Source organism: Melanerpes formicivorus, unplaced genomic scaffold, assembly GCF_026170545.1.
Source record: "Melanerpes formicivorus ecotype bairdi unplaced genomic scaffold, bMelFor1.0.p_v2 SCAF_1, whole genome shotgun sequence".
In the NCBI taxonomy this organism is placed as follows: Eukaryota; Metazoa; Chordata; class Aves; order Piciformes; family Picidae; genus Melanerpes; species Melanerpes formicivorus.
The window spans coordinates 54,812,110-54,833,226 of NW_027142353.1; the positions used below are offsets into that span (position 1 = coordinate 54,812,110).

Consider the following 21,117-nt stretch of genomic DNA (forward strand, 5'->3'; position numbering starts at 1 on the left):
CATGGCACCAAGTGCCACATCCAATCCCCTCTTGAACACCTCCAGGGATGGTGACTCCACCACCTCCCTGGGCAGCACATTCCAAATACAAATGACTCTCTCAGTGAAGAACTTTCTCCTCACCTCGAGCCTAAACTTCCCCTGGTGCAGCTTGAGACTGTGTCCCCTTGTTCTGGTGCTGGTTGCCTGGGAGAAGAGACCAACCCCTTCCCGGCTACAACCACCTTTCAGGTAGTTGTAGAGAGCAATGAGGTCACCCCTGAGCCTCCTCTTCTGCAGGCTAAACAATCCCAGCTCCCTCAGCCTCTCCTCACAGGGCTTGTGCTCAAGGCCTCTCCCCAGCCTTGTTGCACTTCTCTGGACACGTTCAAGTGTCTCGATGTCCTTCCTAAACTGAGGGGCCCAGAACTGGACACAGTACTCAAGGTGTGGCCTAACCAATGCAGAGTACAGGGGCACAATGACTTCCCTGCTCCTGCTGGCCACACATGTTTAGGCGGCTGTCAATCAGCAGCTATGAAGGTGAAATAATACACAGTATAGGACAGTGCACCCTTTACAGCTGATGTCAGTGATCACTGTATTCTCAAATGAAGGATGAGGCAGAAGCTAACAGAACTTAAGCAAGAAATATTCAGGAACAGTTGGACAGACGTTTAAATGGGATTTAGAAATAGAAGCAACCCTATCAGTAGTAGTGAAAGCTTAAAAAGTAAGATGGAGAAGTAAACATATTTTAGAAGAAGCTAGATGGCACACATCAGACATTTGGTTGAAGGATGATCATCAGTGGGGCATAACTAGCATATTCTATCATCATTGTGCAAGCTGTACAGGAATTACAGAAAAGATTGTACCAGTGAAAGAGGTTCTTGAATGTATTAAAGACAGACTAAGAGCCAAATCAGATAAAAAAAATGACTGGATCTTCAAGTGCCCCAGGATATGGGGACTAGAATGCCATGTCTAAACAGGAAAAAAGTATCATGACAGGATTAAATTTTGAAGCACTTAGAATCACCAGGATGGTGATAGTAACTGTGACAAATCAAAGCCACCAGAGAAGTTTCAAGGGCAGCAAGCACAGTCATTATAAGGAGACTCAAATTGCTATTGTGTGGGTTAAGCACTCCTAAGGGGAACAATGCTATGGTTTTTAGGTGTACCATAAATTAATCCTTGGTGCAGCTAATCAGGAGATCTACAGGAAGGGAAGCAACTCTTGAACCATTCCTGAGGTATGTGCAGGATCACACATAATAGCTGTTTTGTAAGGATGGGATGTGTCTCATCTGACTCTACAGCCTTCTAAGCTTAACTAGGTGACCTTGACTGGAAGACATGGATAACTTAGGATGCTGTTCATTGACCAAATACAGACAGACAGCGAATCTTGCCCTCTGTGTCCACAATGCTTTGTGAGCAAATATCCTTGTAGGGGTGAGAAGACTGAAAACATCCAGTAGAGTAATAAAACTTAGAAGAGGGAAAGTAAATAAAAGCAAAGTCCTTTATGTAACAAAGGAATTGAAAGGAGCAGAAAGTTGTGTTGAGTGTTTGCAGGCAGCACAAAGGGTGCTCAAGGTCAACATATTAGATGTTTAGAGCAAATCCATGTCACCTGTCAAAACAGAATTTGGAAACACTAGAAAAGGGTTCTGTCATTAAACACAGGGGAAAAAGAATCTATTGGGGGAGGAAATTAAAAAGAAAAAGGCATCCTTCAGCTTGCTGAACTGTATCCAAACAGAAAAAAACCCAACAAACCCTCTGGCAATTTTGATGAAAAGCTACAGGATATCTAAAACCAATGTCCTTTTTAAAAAAGATGAGTGCCTGGTGGACTGCCAGACAGTTTGTAGGCATTGTAAGTGACTGAGAAATGAAACCTGAGCTCAAATTAGATAAGGATCTGTGTCAAAATGTCAGTAAAAGTTTTGGTGTAACCAAATGAATAGTAACAAATTGCAGGAACCAAGACTTCTAACGGAGGTTCCTGGAATGCGTTGATGACAATTTCCTTCTCTGGCTGGTTCAGAAGCCAGTGAGAAAAGGCACTAATGCTGGACCTTGTTCTCACTAACAATGAATGGCTGGTGGGGAATGTGAAACCCAAAGGCAGACACAGAATGGGTGAATTCAGGCTTTTTAGGACAACAAGGAGGGTGAGCAGAAAGCTGGACTTCAAAAGAGCGGGTTCTGGCCTTTTAGAATAGAATAGAATTAACCAGGTTGGAAAAGACCTCTGAGATCATTAAGTCCAACCTATCATCCAACACCACATAATCAACTAAACCATGGCACCAAGCGCCCCATCCAGTCTCTTCCTAAACACCTCCAGTGATGGTGACTCCACCACCTCCCCGGGCAGCACATTCCAATGGCCAATCACTCTTTCCTTGAAGAACTTCTTTCTAATCTCCAGCCTAAACGTCCCCTGGTGCAGCTTGAGACTGTGTCCTCTGGTTCTGGTGCTGGTTGCCTGGGAGAAGAGACCAACCCCCGCCTGTCTACAACCTCCCTTAAGGTAGTTGTGGAGAGCGATAAGGTCACCCCTGAGCCTCCTCTTTTGCATGCTAAGCAACCCCAGCTCCTTCAGCCTCTCTTCATAGGGCTTGTGCTCCAAACCCCTCCCCAGCTTTGTTGCCCTTCTCTGGACATGCTCCATGTTTTCAAAGATCTACCAGGGGGAGTAACAATGGGATAAAGCCCTGAAAGGGAGAGATGTCCAACTAACTTTATGTTAGCTATCAGACCAATGGGATTATTTAGACCTTATAATTATTCTTCTTTTGCATCCAGTGGTAATTTATTTACATTCTACCACTTTCTGCTCAATCTGTGGACAATTTCCTAGGCATCAGCCTAAAACTGCCACACTCCTCTCTTTTGTTGCCCATGCTATGTTCATTACTGTAGATGCACTTCAGACAGGTTAATGTTCCCAACACTTTTTTGTGGGTGGAAGCCCTAATTCCTACCCGATCATTCTCAGGCGTTTCCTTGGCTTCTAACTCATCAATAACCCTTGCATCTTTGCTGCTCCATGTCTCAAGCTGTGCCAGGCTCAAGGTGCGGAGAAAGTTCTTCACTGAGAGAGTTGTTAGCCATTGGAATGGGCTGCCCAGGGAGATGGTGGAGTCACCATCCCTGGAGGTGTTCAAGAGGGGATTGGACGTGGCACTTGGTGCCATGGTTTCGTCATGAGGTCTGTGGTGACAGGTTGGACTTGATGATCTTTGAGGTCTCTTCCAACCTTGGTGATTCTGTGATCTTTACCACCTACCTCCACTGAGATTACAGAATAACAGAGATGGTAGAAAAATGGTCCTCACTAGCACACCATCCTACAAACACTGGCATGCTTCCTCTGGAGATATCTCTAGCAGGCCCAGTTATATCCCCTTCTTCCTTCCAATACAGTTTAAAGCTCTTTCAGTGAGTCCTGTTAATTCTTGCCCCAGGATCATTTTTCCCTCTCTGAGACAGGTGTATCCCATCTGTTGCCAGCTGCCTTGGTGTGTTGTATACCAACTCAGGACTGAAAAACCTGAAGTGCTGCCAGTAACATCAGGCTCAGAGCCAGGACTTGATGAAAGGCAATAGCTTCAAAATGGAAGAAGTTAGATCTAGATTAGACATACTGAAGGAGTTCTTCCCTACAAGGGTGGTGAGGTACTGGTATATGTTGCCCAGAGAAGTTGTGGAGGCTTCAACCCTGGAAGAGTTTAAAGACAAGTTGGATGGGGCCTTGATCAACCTGGTCTAGTAGGAGGCATCCCTGCCAACCCCCACCTGTCTACAACCTCCCTTCAGGTAGTTGTAGAGAGCAATAAGGTCACCCCTGAGTCTCCTCTTCTCCAGGCTAAGCAACCCCAGCTCCCTCAGCCTCTCCTCATAGGGCTTGTGTTCCAAGCCCCTCACCAACTTTGTTGCCCTTCTCTGGACACGCTCCAGCAAGTCAACATCCTTCCTAAACTGAGGGGCCCAGAACTGGACACAGGACTCAAGGTGTGGCCTAACCAGGGCAGTGTACAGGGGCAGAATGACCTCCCTGCTCCTGTTGGCCACACTGTTCCTGATGCAGGCCAGGATGCCATTGGCCCTCTTGGCTGCCTGGGCACACTGCAGATCTCTTACAAATATTTCTTAATAGGGGGCTGGGATAAGAGGGAAGATCCTCCCATGCTTAAACAGGTGAGTAAGCGCTGAGTAAGAGGAGGAAGCGGTCAGTTTTCTTAAGGAGAGAGCTCCTGAGTGGAATCGGATGTTAAATGTTTTGACAAATAATGTGGGTAGGGAGGTACAGCTTGAAATTCTTGTTTGTATGCTGAATTGTTCATGGTAGTAAGTGCATAAGCTGCTAGGAGGGAGTTGCAGAAGGAGTTTGTGGTACCAAGACACAATGCATTGCACTGGCAGCAGGTGAATTTGGTGCTGATAAATGCAAGGTAGTGTATGCATGGAGGAGCAGGAGCTGGTATGCTGGCAGAAGGATGGACTTTGAGCTGCCATATTGCCATTCAGGAAGAGACCTCGCAATCCAAAAATGCCAGCTCAGTGCATAGTAACAGTCAAAACAGTAAATAAAAGGGTAGGAATTTGTAGGAATAGAATAGAGAACAAAACAGAAAGCCCAATTGTTCCACTGGTGTAGCATGTGGGGGGCATCTCCCTTTTCCTTTCCACCTCAAAAAGCATTTTTCACAGGGGACGATACAGAGAAAGACAAAAGGACAAGGAAACTTATTCAGTGCCTGTGTGAGGAATGATTAACATGGTTAGGGCTCTGCAACTTGAAAAAAAGGCACAGTAGGGGAATAAAAGTCTGACTGGCATAGGAAAAGTGAACAGATTAATAGTTATTGTTTCCAGTAGTGGAAGAACTAAAGGGCACCAAACGAAATCATCAGATGGCAAGTTCAAAATAAAGGATAGTTTCCACAGTCTATAAAGTTAAATAATGAAGCTAATTGCTGTACATGACATTTCACATCTCAAAAGTTTACAGAAATTCAGAAGGTGGTTTGAAAAATTCAGTTCATTAAGCTGGGATGTATCACTGCTGCCCCAAGAGAGGTCTGACTCTGATTGCAGATAGCTGGAATTTAGGAAACTACATCGGAATAAAGCCATTACATGCCTCATCTATTTTTATGTTCTTCTCTGGGCATTTGCTGCTTGGATGCTGTCAGAACAGTGGGTGGGAGGGACCTTTGGTCTACCCCAGGGTATCTACCCAGAGGGATATCTAGAACTAGATTGTCTTGAAGTGAGTAAACTCTCTTGTTTCTTTACTATTTCAGTATGTGCTACCCACAGCCCTTTCAGAGTGCCCTGTGTAGTGGGTAAGCCAGCTCAGTATGCATTTGGGCAGGGTCACTGTGGACTGCCACTACAAAGGACAGCTGGTGCCTCCTCCTGTCCCTGGCTGATCCTGCAAAGAAACAAACCCACCACCAGCTCACCCTAAACGAGTACTTTTGTGGTGCAGTTTGTGGCTGCACAGTTGCTAGAAATGCCTGTGCAGAGGAGAGAGAATAGATCCACCCTCCCTCCCCAGGCAGCATCCCAGGGTGGCACTGTGTTAGTCATCAGGCAAAAGCACAGCAGTCCATTCTGTTCTGCAAGAATCAAACCAAATGACATTTTAAGAGATAGCTTTTAAGGTATCTTTTAGAAGAACTGTGTGGGGTTTGATCTCATTGTCCTTTGGCCGTTCAGCAGGTTTTGCCATGCAGATAGGGGTTTAACGCAGAGAGCTTGTGCTCTGCCCTGGCTGATTAAAGCATGAAGCCTTCACTTGTGGGTTCCAGGGCCACCAGCACTTCAGCATGACTTCTCATTGCTGGTTTGTTTGTTTTTAAAGACTTGTGTCTAAAAAAATGTGTGGGGCTGTGTATAAACATCTCATAAAACATAGGGAATTTTTTTTTTCCCCCACAGAAAGAGTGTTCAGGCATTGGAATGGGCTGCCCAAGGAGGTGGCTGAGTCACCAACCCTGGATGTGTTTAAAGGTTGTTTGGATGTGGTGCTTGGGGATATGGTTTAGGGGTGAACTTTATAGAGTGGTGTTAGTGGTTGGACTTGGTGATCCTGAGGGTCTTTTCCCCAGATGAACGTTTCTGTGATTCAGTAGCCTGTTTTTATTGTACTCTACAACAAGTGTCCATGCAGCAAGAAATCTTAGGTACGTTTGGGGATGCAGAAGAGAATTCCTCTCAGTCTCCTGTGCAGTGCAGCACAATCTGGAGTTTTGTAGGAAGATGCCATTAATATTGCAGGGCGATGTTTGGCCTTTTCTTCTCTTGTCTGATGCAGTGCTAGGGAAAACCACGTGATTTGCGTGGGTGTTGAGAGGTTGCTGTGTGCAGAAATCCCTCCAGGGCTTTGTGAACACATCTCTGGAGGTTGCAGTCCCCAGCTAAAGGACAGATTCAGCTGAGCAACAGGGTTTGGAGGTAAAGAATGAGCCATAAAAGTTATAGAGGTTTCCAAATCATAAATGTAGTGCTTTGTACAAGAGCAGCTTGTAGCAGGCTTTGCACTATGCTGATGGGAGCAGCTTCTGCCTTTCCTTTCAGTGCAGGAACTCATCCAGCTTCGCTGTAGAACCACAAAGATGTAAAGGTGGTGAATATTGACCCATGGTGAATGAATGAGGTTGTATTGGGTCGTTCCCAAAGCTGGACTATTGGCATGCTTTCTTACTTCATTCCCTATTTTCTGGAGCAACTGAATTAAGTTACTACTTTGAGAAACTGTTTCAATCCTCCCCTCTTTTTCTGGGAGACTTAACACTTCGGCTGCTTGTGCCCTAAATAATGATACAGCATTTGCCTGTTAAGCAAGAGAAGTGCAAAAAATACCCTCATTGTTTGCTTCTACTAGGATTTTAATCAGTATAGTGTAACACAGACACACCGATACTCTGAACAGTGTTGTAATACAAGGAACTCCCAGCTCCCATCCAAATAGTCTTTCCCTTTGAATTGCAGTCATTTGAATATAGATTGAAATCACATTAAGCAGCTTTAATGAAAAACAAATGTACTGCTTGGCTTGCTGTGTTCGAGACACTCAGGCACTTTGGGAGCGGTCTGGGCGGCTGCAGGCACAGCGTGGCCAGGGCCAGGCAGCCAGGTTTTTGTTTCTTTTCTGGAACTTCCTCCCTAAGGGCACCCCATGATGTCAGCAAGCCAGGAGCTGGCGGTGGCCAGGCTGAGCGCACGCTGCTGGCAGTTCGCAGCCAGGCTCAGCCTCCGAGGCAAAGCCGGGAGCTGAAGGCAGCAAACAGGCTGGTTCTTCACGCTGTGGGTAGCTGCGAGCCTTTTGTGATCCTCCGCCAGCCCTTCAGGACCGAGCATCACCTGTTAGGGGTCAAACCCTTGCCCTGGAGTCGAGTCTGACGGCAGCATGGTAGCCAGGGGGGGAGTGGCACGATTTTGGAGTCTGGAGAGCCTTCAGATGGGTGCGTGTGAGTAAAACATACTCTCTCTTTTGCAGTGTTTTTAGATTGAACTGGCAGTCAGGGGGGCTGATTCTGATCACACCTATACAGTGTCATCCACGGCAGCCTGCTGCCTCTCACTAGTGACCAAACTGCTACGAGATGAGAACCCCATGCTGGCTCCTAAGCTTTTGCATCCTGTTGGTGTGATCGGGAAAGCCCCCCAACTCCCCCAACCTCTGATATTTCTGTCTATAAACAATAGAGGAATAGACACAGAATACAAGTGACTGGCTTTTGCTTGAGTCTTAACTACGAAGACAATGTAAGCTTGTTGATTTGGTACAGAATAATGAGCAGCTATCGGTCCTCAGATCAGTCATTTTTCATCTGGAGCCAAAATGAATTGGGTTATTTTCATGTGTTATTGTAACTGAAACAAACCAAAAGGCAGTAAGGCAGTACTGGCACTACAGTGAAGATGTATAAAGGAGTTTATATATATATATATATATATATATATATATATTATATATATATATATATAATATATATATATATATATATTTAGTGTTGCTTTATAATCTAAAAATTGACACAGTGTATTATGCATTTGCAGATTTAAACATAAATACAGAAATAAAGCAGTCTCAGTGAGTTTCACCAGGTCTGTTTTCAAAGTTTACCAGTGCTCAGGTTTATGATTCCATAAGGAAAAAAAAAAAAATCCTTTAAAGAAATAGGGATTCTACATCCTCCCTGGTTAGGCAGATGATACCATTCATGTGCTTGTGTATCTAAAATGCTGGGGAGTAGATCTCGTACGAGTTAACACCCAAATGGCAAAAGATGCTAGTGATGGTATGAACACCCATAACAAGAGAGTGAATTCCTGTAAGGTGAATAATGGGTAGGCAATGGCATGCCTATTAGTTGTGTAGGTTTGTGGAGTAAAGCCAGAAGTCATCTCTTTGTGACTCAGCCATGTGGAGCCCAGAGCTCGTCAGGCAGGCGATACCCAGGCTTGAAGCAGAGCAGCGAAGAGGCAGGGTCAGAGCCCTGCTGCTCAGCCTTGCTCCTAGGTAGAAGGGAAAGGTTAAATAAGTCCACTTGTACATCCAGGCTCTCTGGAGTGAGAGGGATGCTCTGTAGACTGCATGCAACTTCTGTGGGAGACAGAAACCATTAGAAAAAGAGTTGAATGCTAGCAGCCCATCCAGAATTCTGTAAAAATTATTTTTATTTTTAATTTTTGATCACTGTATGATCTTCAGAATCCCTGGGTTAGGCCTGCCATAGGAATAAAGCTCTGAGGATAAACTAACATGGTCACAATGCTGCTTTATCATTAGCTCATCTCCCGACCTGGTTAAACTGGCTTTCAAAAGCAAACCTCCTCTGGAAAGGTCTGTCACTGAGCAGTGTCAGTGTGAGTCAGTGAGTATTGCTTGGTACTGATACCAGTCCCTAGTCCTATTTATCTGACAGCACAGAGATGATCACCAAAAGGATTGACCACCCTGTGACGTATCTCAAACAGGCTTTACAGTTCTACACAGTAACTGCAGGTTTACATGTGCGTAGTGGCAGTCACGTACATGACATTTCTCTTGGTTTGTGCAGCTGTGTAGTAAGATAAAGTCCAAACCAAGTTTTTCTTTGTGATTTGGGGCATTCAGAACAAGTTTTAACTCAGGCAGTTTCACTGCTCAGTTTAGACTCCCTGTCCCTTAAGGCCTCCCTGTAAATATCTCAGTCCTGATGGAGCCTCCCCTGGCACATGGGAGAGGTGACAGCAGCTCACTCAGAGCAGGGGCTGCATTCTGTGGGCTGTGCACCCCTCACTGGGAACAGAGGTGTTGGGTGGTCACACCCCTGCAAAGGATGTAATATGTGAGGATGTGATTGCACCCAGTCTAGGGCTGACAGCAGCCCCCTTGCAGTGGTTTATTGGAGCTGTCTCATCTGCCATGTGAGAAACAGCGTGGATTCAGGGCATCTGAGATTTTTTTCTGGGTAAAAAATTATACACTGGTTGTAATCCTATTTTTCATGGGGGGAAAAAAAAAAAAGAAGACAGAATTTCTAATTTTTATCAGCTGCTACAAGAGAAAATTCCAAAGAAGAATAAAAAGTGTTTCATGGTGGAAAAGTGATTTTCCTGAGAGCTCTGCTGCCCTCCTCCTCTGCTGTTATTGTTATATTAGTGACAACAAAGGCAACTTCTTAGTGATTCCTCTTGCATTGTTTGTTGGTTTTGGTTTTTTCTTCCTAATCATAAAAAAGATGAAGCAAACAGCTGTTGCACCTTTGTTTTAGTTGCTGCAGATGGTGGGACTGAATCTTCAGCCTTAGTGGATGATAATGGCAGTGAGGAAGATTACAGTTACGAGGAGCTCTGCCAAGCCACTCCCAGGTACCTGCAGCCTGGAGGGGAACAGCTAGCAATTAATGAGGTAATGTCCTGGGCCTTGCGTTGCTGTAACAACGGGGGGGGGGGGTGGGGGGTGGGGGGGTGGGTGTCTGTTTTCCACAGGTCTGAGGTTTCATGTTAATAAAAAGTGCAATAGCAGGAGGCAGCATAGCAAAGAACCCAGCAGTCCCAGGGTCTTGTCTCTGGCAGGGCCCACGAGCAGATGCCAAGGGAAGAGCACAAAGACTAGTACCTCACTGGGAGTGTAAATCATTAGCCTATGTAACTGCTCTGGAGTAAGACTCTTATTGTTCTCAATAATAAATATGCACACAAAATTGTGGCTCTGAGCAATCTGATGTAGTGTGAGGTGTCCCTGCCCCATGGCAGGGGGGTTGGAACTGGATGATCCTTGAGGTCTTTTCCAACCCTAGCAATTCTATGAAAATTCTGAAAATCCAGCATTTGAATTTTATCCTGTAGTAGGAGTAATCATGGGCACTCTAGTGAGGTATTTTGATCTTTTAGTAATTCATAAGCAGTTTGTTATTTGTCTGTCCTTCACAACCTCAATTTCTTCCCATCTCAGCTGATCAGCGATGGCAGCATTGTCTATGCAGAAGCTCTCTGGGACCATGTGACTATGGATGATCAAGAGCTGGGCTTCAAAGCTGGAGATGTCATTAGAGTTCTAGAAGCTTCCAACAAAGACTGGTGGTGGGGAAGAAATGAAGACAAGGAAGCCTGGTTTCCAGCTAGCTTTGTCAGAGTGAGTAGCTGACTCTTGCTTTTGAACCATTCACATAAGATTCCCAGCAGAGGACCACAGCAATGGCCTTGGCAGTACATTTAAGTGAAGGTTGTGATTCTTAGCATCTTTGTATCTGAACATCAGTAACATAACTCCTAATGGCTTCTCAAGGGAAAAAGCAATAGAGTTACACCCCAAAATCTCTTAACTTCTTTAATGCCTTTCACTCTGGCTTCTTCTTTTATGTGGTCCTTTTGTAACTAAAGGAATTTCTCAAGCGAAATGAGGGTGGCAGGAAGCTCAACAAGGAGCAATCAGTGTATACAGAGACAAGATGCAGCAGTTCATGATGGAAGTGGAGAAATCTATGCTGCAGGGATTTCTTGGTAAAATAGGGCTTCATTTATTATCACAACACTGTATAGGAATCCGGTTCACAGTTTGAAGTCCCCATTCAGAACTCAGCCAGATTAATGGCAGAGTAACTCCTGAATACTATAAAATTGAACTATGTTTGAGAGATGAAAGTACTTTTTGAGAGCCTCTGGTGAAGCTTGGGCTACACTGTATGAAGTACTACATGCAATAGATGCTTCCTGCCTTTCCTTTTCTAGATCTCCAGCCAAAAAATGGGAAAGCAGACAAAAGGTGGAAAAGCAGATGCTGTTATCCACATCATATAGATGGGGAAGTGGGGCAGGGGGAAACTGATGAAAAGTGAGTTTTCTGTGCTTGTAACTTTTGCCTGTGTGCTGGGCTGGCAAAAATAGCACATAAACTATTAGTGTGGGTAAGAAGTAAGCTTAAGTCTGAAAAATGCACAGGCAACACAACATGTTATCTCTCAGATACTGTGAGTAGACAGCCATGTATTTAACCAGACAGAAATGTCAACACTTTATTTGAATGTGCAGTGGACAGAATGAGAGAAATCCAGTTGTGGACTCCTCTCTGTAAGGTGAGAATGGCAACGTTCCTGTAGCAAGTTCTCTGTAAGAAGTTTGTAACTGTTTTATCACATTTTGTGAAAGTTTGCTATTCTACTCTAACTTGCTTTGTTTGTTCTGGCTGCAGCTGCGAGTTAATCAGGAAGAAGTGCCAGAAAATTGTAATAGTATCCAGGATGAAGAACAAGATGCAGATATTAGCAAGCATCGTCAGAAAATAGCTGAAAACAAGGACCAGATGAGAACCAACGTTATACAGGAAATTATGAACACAGAACGAGTCTATATCAAGCACCTCAAGGACATCTGTGAGGTACATGCTTTAACCTGAGGACATTCTGATGACCTCATATGAACAAAACATCCCATATAAGCTCAGAGCTAAAGTGGTTTCTCATATCACACTATTCCAAATTGCACTTCTGAGGCTGTCAGTCAGGTCCTTCTTGTGTCCTCTTAAAGCTTTCCTCTCTGCAAGCTGCCACAAGGAAACAGTTCCTTTAAAAACAAACAAAACAAAAACTAAACACCCTTCCACTTTTGACATGGAAATGTGCTTTGCTTATCTGGCTGTTATTTCCATAGTAATGAGAGAAGGAAGTCCAGTTTATGTAGAACTTTTTACCTCTGGGTTCAGATAGGAAACTTAGAGTAACTTTAATAAAATCAATTGAAGTTCAGGGAAAAAACTTCTCAAAAGTAACTTGCAGAGAGTGTTTGCTGGGAAAGATTCCCCCCCTCCCCTCAGTGATTTTTGCTGGAAGCTACAAAGAAGTCTTTCATGGGGTTTATTAAACTACCTTCCTTGTTTGACCCATGAAATGGAGGGGGTTTTCTGCTTTTTTTGTTCAAATTTTGCTGAAGGCCTACACGTGGGCAAGAATCTTCTCAGTACATTTCACTGAAGTTTGCTTTTGCTGACGTGGACAGTGACACACTTGACCTGCATTTGACTTGTATTTGTTGTTAGCATCTGGAAGGGTGCTAAGCAACCTACCAAAATATTCTTTGTACCCTTAGTTTGCTCATCATTACATTCTTTCATGGGCAGTAACATGGGGTGGTTTTTGGTTGGTTGGTTGCCTTTTTTTTAGATCAGCCTTTCTTTATGCACTTTAAGAAAGGGAAAATACAATGAAAAGGTAAAAATGGGTTTTTAATTGGCCAATTTCAAAACATGAAATGTAAGTTTTGTCATTTAGATTCAGTGTTTATTTAAACTAGTAAGCTTGTCTGCGTGCCTAAAAGATCAGAATGGAGTTTGAACACAAAGCTGTGTTGCTGCCATGATTAGCCAAGTTCCAGGGCATGACTTTCATATTTTACTTACCTATCAATTCTTAAACTGATCTAAATAACTAATAGATACAGCCCATACCTCCTTTCTAAAAAATCAAACATAACTCTGAGTTTAGTACAAGAGTGTAAACACACATTTTCCAAGGAGAGAGAGAAGTGATGGTCCATGTTCAACATATGAGGTAGAGATGGTCTGCTTTCCTCAGAGGGAATCTGTAGGGTGGTTCAAGCAGGACATATGACTGAAATATACTCAGTCTAAGCCAGAACAGCCAGAACAACTACAGATGGTAATCCAAAAATGCATTCAAGAAACGTCTGCAGTCCAGATTTCAAGAGCTGCACAGGAATTAGTTTTCCTTGTCAGAGTCATCCTCCTAACATTAGTGAATGAAGTGGCTGGCTTGCAGCATTGCCACTGCACATCTCCCAGAGCGCATGGCTGTGGAGGAGACAGGAATATTCATAACAATAAGCAATATTCAGAGTTGCTTCCTGGTTAACCTCACTGCAGCAATTGCAAGGCTTTATACAAACGGATTTGGGGAAAACCCGCCTGAGAGCACTGGAGCAAAAGATAACCAGATAACCAGGTCATGCCAGTTAACCTTTGCACTCATCTGTACCCCAGCAGGTAACTGGTACGAGAACATGAGCACAGCTGCTCCTGCATATTCAGCCTCTGCACTCCTCCTTGCCACACTCAGGTTTGAGGAACAGTTAGCTACCTGAGGATGTGCTGGCTGTGTCTGGCAGCTACTGCTGCATGTTTCAGCCTTAAGAGGTCCTGGATTGTACCCTTGCTTCTTAGCTATGTGACTGCTGATGTGATCTAATATTGGTTACTGATGGAAGAGCAGCATTTGCTCTGAGGGCATTTTGAAACTGGAGGGCTCAGTTGTGTTTCTCCTTAACAGTGGATATGATAAAGTGAATGGGACCCTGTGATGTTCTTACAAGAAAAGAAGTATGGAAAAGTGTTTGTATTTTAGTATGCAGTCTTGATAATACTTACTTCCTGCCAATACTGTATGGATTTTACCAAGCAGCAGCATTCTGAATGCATTGTAATATGCTCTTTTTTTGCTTCCCTTGCTTAGACTATGCCATACTTGACTACTGGTTAAGGAACTGGTACTTTAGCCCTAGTATAAATTGGGTTTATAATAAAAGGTTTAGGGTTTGTTCTTATGTGCATAGGGAAGAACTGTTATGGCATGGATAAATTGCTGTGAGAAAGCTCAGCAGCTGAAGTAGTAGCATGGATAGGGTCTGAGACTGGGCACATCTCCAGCTTGGCAGGGAGTCACAACAAGGAGAGGCAAATGGGCTTTACACACACTGCAGGGCTCTGGTTCCCTGACTCATTTGCAGACTGCAAGAATCAACATGTAAATGTTTCAGATGCAAATCTGACATTGCATGTCCGTGTGTATGTGCATGGCTGGGAAACCACTCACCTGCCCATAGATCACAGGGCTTTTGCCAGCTCAGATGTGCTTGGTCAGGACTGAACCTGTTTTCACCTCTTCAGACTAAAGAGGGTTTTGAAATTTCATTTCCAGGGTTATATTCGTCAGTGTCGCAAGCACACAGGAATGTTCACCACAGCTCAGCTAAGCACCATCTTTGGAAATATTGAAGATATTTACAAGTTCCAAAGGAAGTTTCTGAAGGATCTGGAGAAACAGTACAACAAAGAGGAGCCTCATCTAAGTGAAATAGGGTCATGTTTTCTTCAACACGTATGTAGCAAAGATCGGTTTTATTCGTGAAATTAACAAGATGTGATAGGAAAATGCGGAGTTGCCATGGTAGGAAGGGGTTGTAGTAAAAAAATGCTTATCAAATGCTCAATTATGTATAGACAGCACTTCAGAATGTGAAATTATATAATTAACATTTTTTTGTGTGTGTACATTTCTCCTCATCTTTAGCACTCATGTAACTTTGTACACAATTCTAAATTTCCTTTCCAAAACTGTGGTAACCACAGACGAGCAGGACTATTTTGCAGTGATCTCATATTGGGCATGCAAAAACTTTCTGAAGGAAATAAGGGAAGAAGGTGGTGAGCAAGGAGGCTGTGCGTTCATGATAGACATTTGCTAAGCCTATAGCTGTCCTCCCTGAAGAAAAGTTCTTCTTAAAGTGGGTTTGGTTATCTTGACTCAATAGAGGCCTGTATTTCTGTGTGCTTTACACAGAAGGTATGCAGTTTTGACAGTTACAAAGTAGAGTTCTGCATATTTTCAAAGTTGATCAGCCTGAAAACAACATAGAAAATCAACTGTGTCCAGTTCTAGGCCCCTCAGTTTAGGAAAGATATTGACTTGCTGGAACATGTCCAGAGAAGGGCAACGAAGCTGGTGAGGGGTTTGGAACACAAGCCCTATGAGGAGAGGCTGAGGGAGCTGGGGTTGCTTAGCCTGGAGAAGAGGAGGCTCAGAGGACACCTTCTTGTTCTTTACAACTACCTGAAGGGAGGTTGTAGCCAGGTGGGGGTTGGTCTCTTCTCCCAGGCAACCAGCACCAGAACAAGAGGACACAGTCTCAAGCTGCGCCAGGGGAGGTTTAGGCTGGATGTTAGGAAGAAGTTCTTCATAGAAAGAGTGATTGGCCATTGGAATGTGCTGCCCAGGGAGGTGGTGGAGTAACCTCCACTGGATGTGTTTAGGAAGAGACTGGATGGGGCGCTTGGTGCCATGGTTTAGTTGACTAGATAGTGTTGGATGATAGGTTGGACTCGATGATCTTAAAGGTCTTTTCCAACCTGGTTAATTCTATTGTATTCTAGTCTAGTCTAGTCTAGTCTATTCTATTTAATCAGATACAATAGATGTTACAAAAATATCTTTCTTCCTTTATAGGCAAATACTTGGGCTAAAACTTTGGTGTGTTTTATTTTTTTAATAGCAAGAAGGCTTTGCTATTTATTCAGAGTACTGCAACAATCATCCCAGTGCCTGCATTGAACTTTCCAGACTAATGAAGCAGGGCAAGTACCGTCACTTCTTTGAGGCCTGTCGCCTGCTTCAGCAGATGATTGACATTGCCATTGATGGATTTCTTCTCACGCCCGTTCAGAAAATCTGCAAGTACCCTCTGCAGCTTGCAGAATTGCTCAAATACACCACTCAGGAGCACAGGTGAGAGAATGAATAAACCCAAATCTTATAATATTAGTAATACCTAAACTTTCTGGGTGACACAGCACTGAGGCTTTTGAGATCAGAAACAAAACTCCCATTGATCATTATAGATTGGAGCTCCTAACTAGAAAGGCATCTTTAAACCATCACAAATACTAACTAAAACAGTATCTGAAAATGCAGTACAGAGGGCTGACAGGATTCAAGATAGAATGAGGAATAAGTGAAAGAGGGAGGAGGAAAGGAAGAAGGTACTGAAATAGAATTCAGAGAGGGATGTAAAACAGAGAAGAAGCCAGTGTGCCAAAGAGACAAAGGAGAAGGAAATCCACAGAAGAAAGTGAGAAGCTGCATAAATGTGGATACAAGAAAAAGTAAAGAGTGCCTTAGGAAAAAAACAGAGTCTGAGCAACTTTGGGAGTAATGCCTTTTAGAAAGTTATTAGTAATAAATACTGCCTTTGTTTGCAGTAAAATCTAGATATTAGATTTTCAGATGGGATAAATGAAATTGCAGGTTATTAGCATTTCTGGTATACCACATGGCTGATTAAATCTGACCAAGTTAAGATTTTATCTTTAAATGTCTACCTTTTCACTGTGTGCAACTGCAAGAAAAATGTTCCATTGTGACCCCTGTGCCTGAAGTCCAAACACAGCCTGAGGCGATTCTTCCCTAGCCACAGTCTGCACTTTTTTAACCTTGAGAAACTCTTCTTGGAGACTGTGGGATTTTTGCCAGGGGCAAAATATAGGGGATGTGAAGTGCTGACATGCAGGTGTGAAATGCCTCCATCTAGTTCTGTGGCTACCTGGGAAGTCCTGCAAGAACAATTACTACTGCAAGTGCCTCTTTCACTGCTGCTAATTTTAGAGAATTATTCTGTGAGCTATTAGACCTGCAGATGAAGTGACAGCAAGGTTTTACCACCTTTCACCCATAGTACCTCTTTTCCTTTTCTGTAATACAGCATCCAGAAATGCCTGCAAGTACAGACAGGCACCCAGCGTACAGAGATGCTCACAAACAGCCAGACCTATACCCTCATAGAGCCTTGCTAATGCTCCAGCCAGCTGAGCTTTTTTTGGTGGCTTTTTGTTTTGTATTCATAAACATTTGAAGATCTGACATGCACAGCCTGCTAGTCCAGCAAGTGTGGAATAATGTACACACTAACAGAGGAAGAAGGAACCGAGATAAAGAAGTGCAAGAGTAGCAGCATGGATGTCACCCTGTATGATATCTCCCTGATGCTAGTGGGGTCCTGTTATTGTTAATCTCACTTTTTGTGTGTAGTGTGACAGAAAAGAGTTTCCACAGATATAGACAGGAGAGCAAGACATAGATTTAGAAGGGGAGTGCATCTATCAGCAGCAGCTGATGAAAATAGGAACTGAGACAGAAGCAGATAAAAAGGACAGCAAGGCTGACCCCTTTGCAGGGTTTATTTCTGGCTTGTGCTGCTTTCTACTTCTGGCTGCCTTTTCTGCAAGAGGTGTTCTGATAAAGGAGAGAAGGCAGCTGCTCTGCTGGGACGCTTAAGGCAAGAAATACGTCTCCTTCCTTCTCTCTTCTCAGAGACTCCATTTGAGGGGGGGTGAAGGAGTGATGGATGCTCTTCAAAGGGGAACAAAAACCTGCCTACGGATTGCAGAGATTCATAAGTATGTGGAGAAGGTCAGGGAAAGAAGGAGGGGAGCAGACCAATGGAAGAAGGGCAGGAGGCTTGCATTTGACCTGGAGCAGGCAGGGGAAAATGACAGTCTTGGTTCTCGCACACTAGTTGCATGAAAGCAGGCCACTTTGTCAGCATTTTCTCCTTTAATTCCTCTCTGGTGCTGCATTCTTGGTTCTTTGCTCACCCTGTTTGAGGTTGCTTTGGATACCTTTTTCTGTCCATATAGCATTATTTGTTTGCATTCACTGACACAGCCATTGGAAATGGGACATTAAAAATACAGTTGTAAAAACTGATTAAATTAATGCCCTTCCCAATGGAACCCTACAAAAATCTCACTTTGAAACAACTTTTTTGGGGTGAAATGTAAGTATCACTGAGGTCAATGGGAATTTTACCATTGTTTTCAGCAGAGACACCATTGCAGTTAATTAATCTACCTCCTCTTCCTTCTTCTAGCAGTTATTTCCAAAGCCTAGCAGTGCAGACTCTGTGAAAGGGTCAGGATAGCTGAGAGTCAGGTTTCTCTTACTTAAGTACCCTGAATAGATGGATCAGCACAGGCTGATACTTCAAGCACTGTGTCACAGTTTATGATTGCATCACATCCATTGCATAAGTGATCTTTGAAAAGTGCCTACATTTATTTCACAGTGATTACAACAATATAAAAGCTGCATATGAGGCTATGAAGAATGTGGCATGCCTGATCAATGAGCGAAAACGAAGACTAGAAAGCATAGACAAGATTGCACGTTGGCAAGTCTCTATCGTAGACTGGGAGGTAAGAGCCTGCCCCTTTCCTGGGCAAAGGTACTGTGTACAGTACTTCATGTCCTGTCTGTGACTTCCAGCATGTGTCTTTCTGCATAGTAAGTAGTTTATGGTGTCTACTTTCCAACTGGACATTGCTAAGTTAAAAGTCCATTTGCTTTATTTGCAGTGATTCTGTTACTGATTACCTTGTTTGTAAATGAGGAAGAGCAGTATCTATGAACATGGACACTTTTCTTTGAGATGACACTGGATTGAGATGACAAAAAAAAAGGATCTTTTTAAAATGCTAGACCTATAGAATCTCCTTTGGATTTTTGGTAGTTGTGTCAGAACTCGAACCTATTTCACTGATTTTATTGAGCTTCCCTCAGATTTATGCAGAAATAAAGGAGAGCAGAATCACATTCCTTGAGTTTGACTGCATGGAGGTTATCTGCACTCTGTGACAATTTCAAATCTAATAACAAAACTACACAAAAACCCCAAGTGAACATAAGACTTGATTATAAAACTGGTTAGGCACACAGAAAGATCTTAAAATATTATTTACTTGCTACCTATCTATGTGTGTCTTCTTAGGGGCCAGATGTGTTAGCCCGAAGCTCAGAACTGATCCATTCAGGAGAACTGACCAAAATATCAAAGCAAGGCAAAAGCCAGCAGAGGACTTTCTTCCTCTTTGACCATCAGCTTGTGTTCTGCAAGAAGGACTTACTGAGGAGGGACATCTTGTATTATAAAGATCGTATTGACATGGATGAGGTGGAAATTGTGGACACTGAAGATGGCAGAGACAAGGACTTTAACATTAATATCAAGAATGCTTTTAAGATAATAAACAGAGCAACAGAAGAGATTCATTTATTCTGTGCAAAAAAACAGGAGGATAAAAAGAGATGGATGGAGGCATGCGAAAGTGAAAGAAGAAGAGTTCAGGAAGATAAGGAGATGGGTGAGTAGGAGGATTTCCTCTCTAAAAGGTGGTAAAACCAAGGGTGAATGTGCTTGCTTTTACACTTCTTTATGCTTTGGGCAGATGTGCACTCAACCTTCTGGGTTTGGTGTATTTTTCTTACCCAACATGACCTTTAGCTGTGTAAGTGAAGCCTATTCAGGTGTGTTTACCATGTCATTGTGGGACAAAGGTCCAGGGCAGTTAGCTGTGACATCCGTGGCACAGTGTAGCTCGTGTAATTCTGGTGTTTTATGGAGCAGAATGAGATATGACAAGATGCAATTCATAAAGACCAATCAATAATAAAAAGAGAAATGAAGCCTAACCTTGAGTGAGCAGGGGAAAAAAGTAAAGCAAATGCTAGGATCAGCTTTAGACCCATACTCTGTGGGACACTCTGAGGTCTCTTGTGTGAATGTACATTTAGGATTGCTATTTTGTTTTCATCTTTTCACGCTTCCTTTAAGATCAGTGACAAAAGCTCCGGCAAAATTCCATTGGTAAAGCATGCACAAAGAAGACAACAACACTAATAAGAAAAAACTTCCATATTCCCAAATAAGTAATGAAAATATTAGTGCATCTGTGTGTGTTGACTGCATGAGAGCTCCTTTGTATAACACTTGCCAGGCTCAGGCTTTGGATGACAGCAGGTTAAAATTGGAAGTGCAGCTCAGTGGAAAAACTCAGAAATTCTTAACATTTAAACAAGATTCCAAATCTCATATTCCTTGTTCATTTAAAACACCAAGTCAGAAGAACAGCAAGGCAGGAATAACCCCAAGATTACAAATATAAACCTTTTGAGCATAGCAGCCTTCTCTTGTTTGCAATTGTTAATATAACGAAAGTAAGATTTCCTCCATATGTGTTGTAGATAGTTCATAAGCTGAAGGATTCTAAAAGCAAATTTAACTCTTCTCTATTGCACCGCCTCTTGCAATTAACCCAAATCACCTCTAGTCTTGAGTAAACAAAGAAGCAGCCCTAGCTTATCTCATGTCAAGCTTTCCAAACTTTTCAAACCAAACTCTTCTTCTGTGCTGAACATCACAGTGTGACATTATGATCCTGTCGTGCTCCATACTGATGGCTTTCACAAGTTGCTCTGTTTAGTCTTCTTGTGCTCATGGGGTTGAGTGTGGCTAGCAGGTCGAGGGAGGTGATCCTCCCCCTCTACTCAGCCCTGGGGAGACCCCACCTGGAGTACTGTGTCCAGTTCTGGAGCCCCTATTACAAGAGGGATGTGGAGGTGCTGGAACGTGTCCAGAGAAGGGCCACAAGGATGATCAGAGGGCTGGAGCACCTCCCCTATGAGGACAGACTGAAGGAGTTGGGGCTGTTCAGTCTGCAGAAGAGAAGGCTCCGAGGTGACCTAATTGTGGCCTTCCAGTATCTGAAGGGGGCCTACAGGAAGGCTGGGGAAGGACTTCTCAGGATCTCAGGTAGTGATAGGACTAGGGGGAATGGAATGAAGCTGGAGGTGGGGAGATTCAGGCTAGACATGAGGAAGAGGTTCTTCACCATGAGAGTGGTGAAACCCTGGAATGTGTTGTCCAGGGAGGTGGTCGAGGCCCCGTCCCTGGGGGTGTTTAAGAGCAGGCTGGATGAGGCTCTGTCCAGCCTGATCTAGTGTGGGGTGTCCCTGCCCATGGCAGGGGGGTTGGAACTGGATGATCCTTGTGGTCCCTTCC

The 21,117-nt window shown here is 43.5% G+C and overlaps 1 protein-coding gene across 7 annotated transcripts in view; it reads left to right on the forward strand.

Moving 5' to 3' along the window:
* Nucleotides 1–21,117, forward strand: part of SPATA13 (spermatogenesis associated 13) — a 190,174-nt gene that overhangs the window by 160,161 nt on the left and 8,896 nt on the right. For 5 of the 7 annotated variants that reach the window (XM_068143820.1, XM_068143812.1, XM_068143829.1 and 2 more), the window contains 7 exons: nt 9,771–9,907; nt 10,454–10,633; nt 11,690–11,875; nt 14,427–14,606; nt 15,778–16,010; nt 18,346–18,475; nt 19,048–19,420. In XM_068143820.1, coding sequence (XP_067999921.1) covers nt 9,771–9,907; nt 10,454–10,633; nt 11,690–11,875; nt 14,427–14,606; nt 15,778–16,010; nt 18,346–18,475; nt 19,048–19,420 — 1,419 coding nt within the window. Of the gene's footprint in view, nt 1–6,987; nt 7,479–9,770; nt 9,908–10,453; nt 10,634–11,689; nt 11,876–14,426; nt 14,607–15,777; nt 16,011–18,345; nt 18,476–19,047; nt 19,421–21,117 lie in introns of those variants that run through there. The other 2 variants (XM_068143858.1, XM_068143867.1) reach the window with 2 other exon arrangements.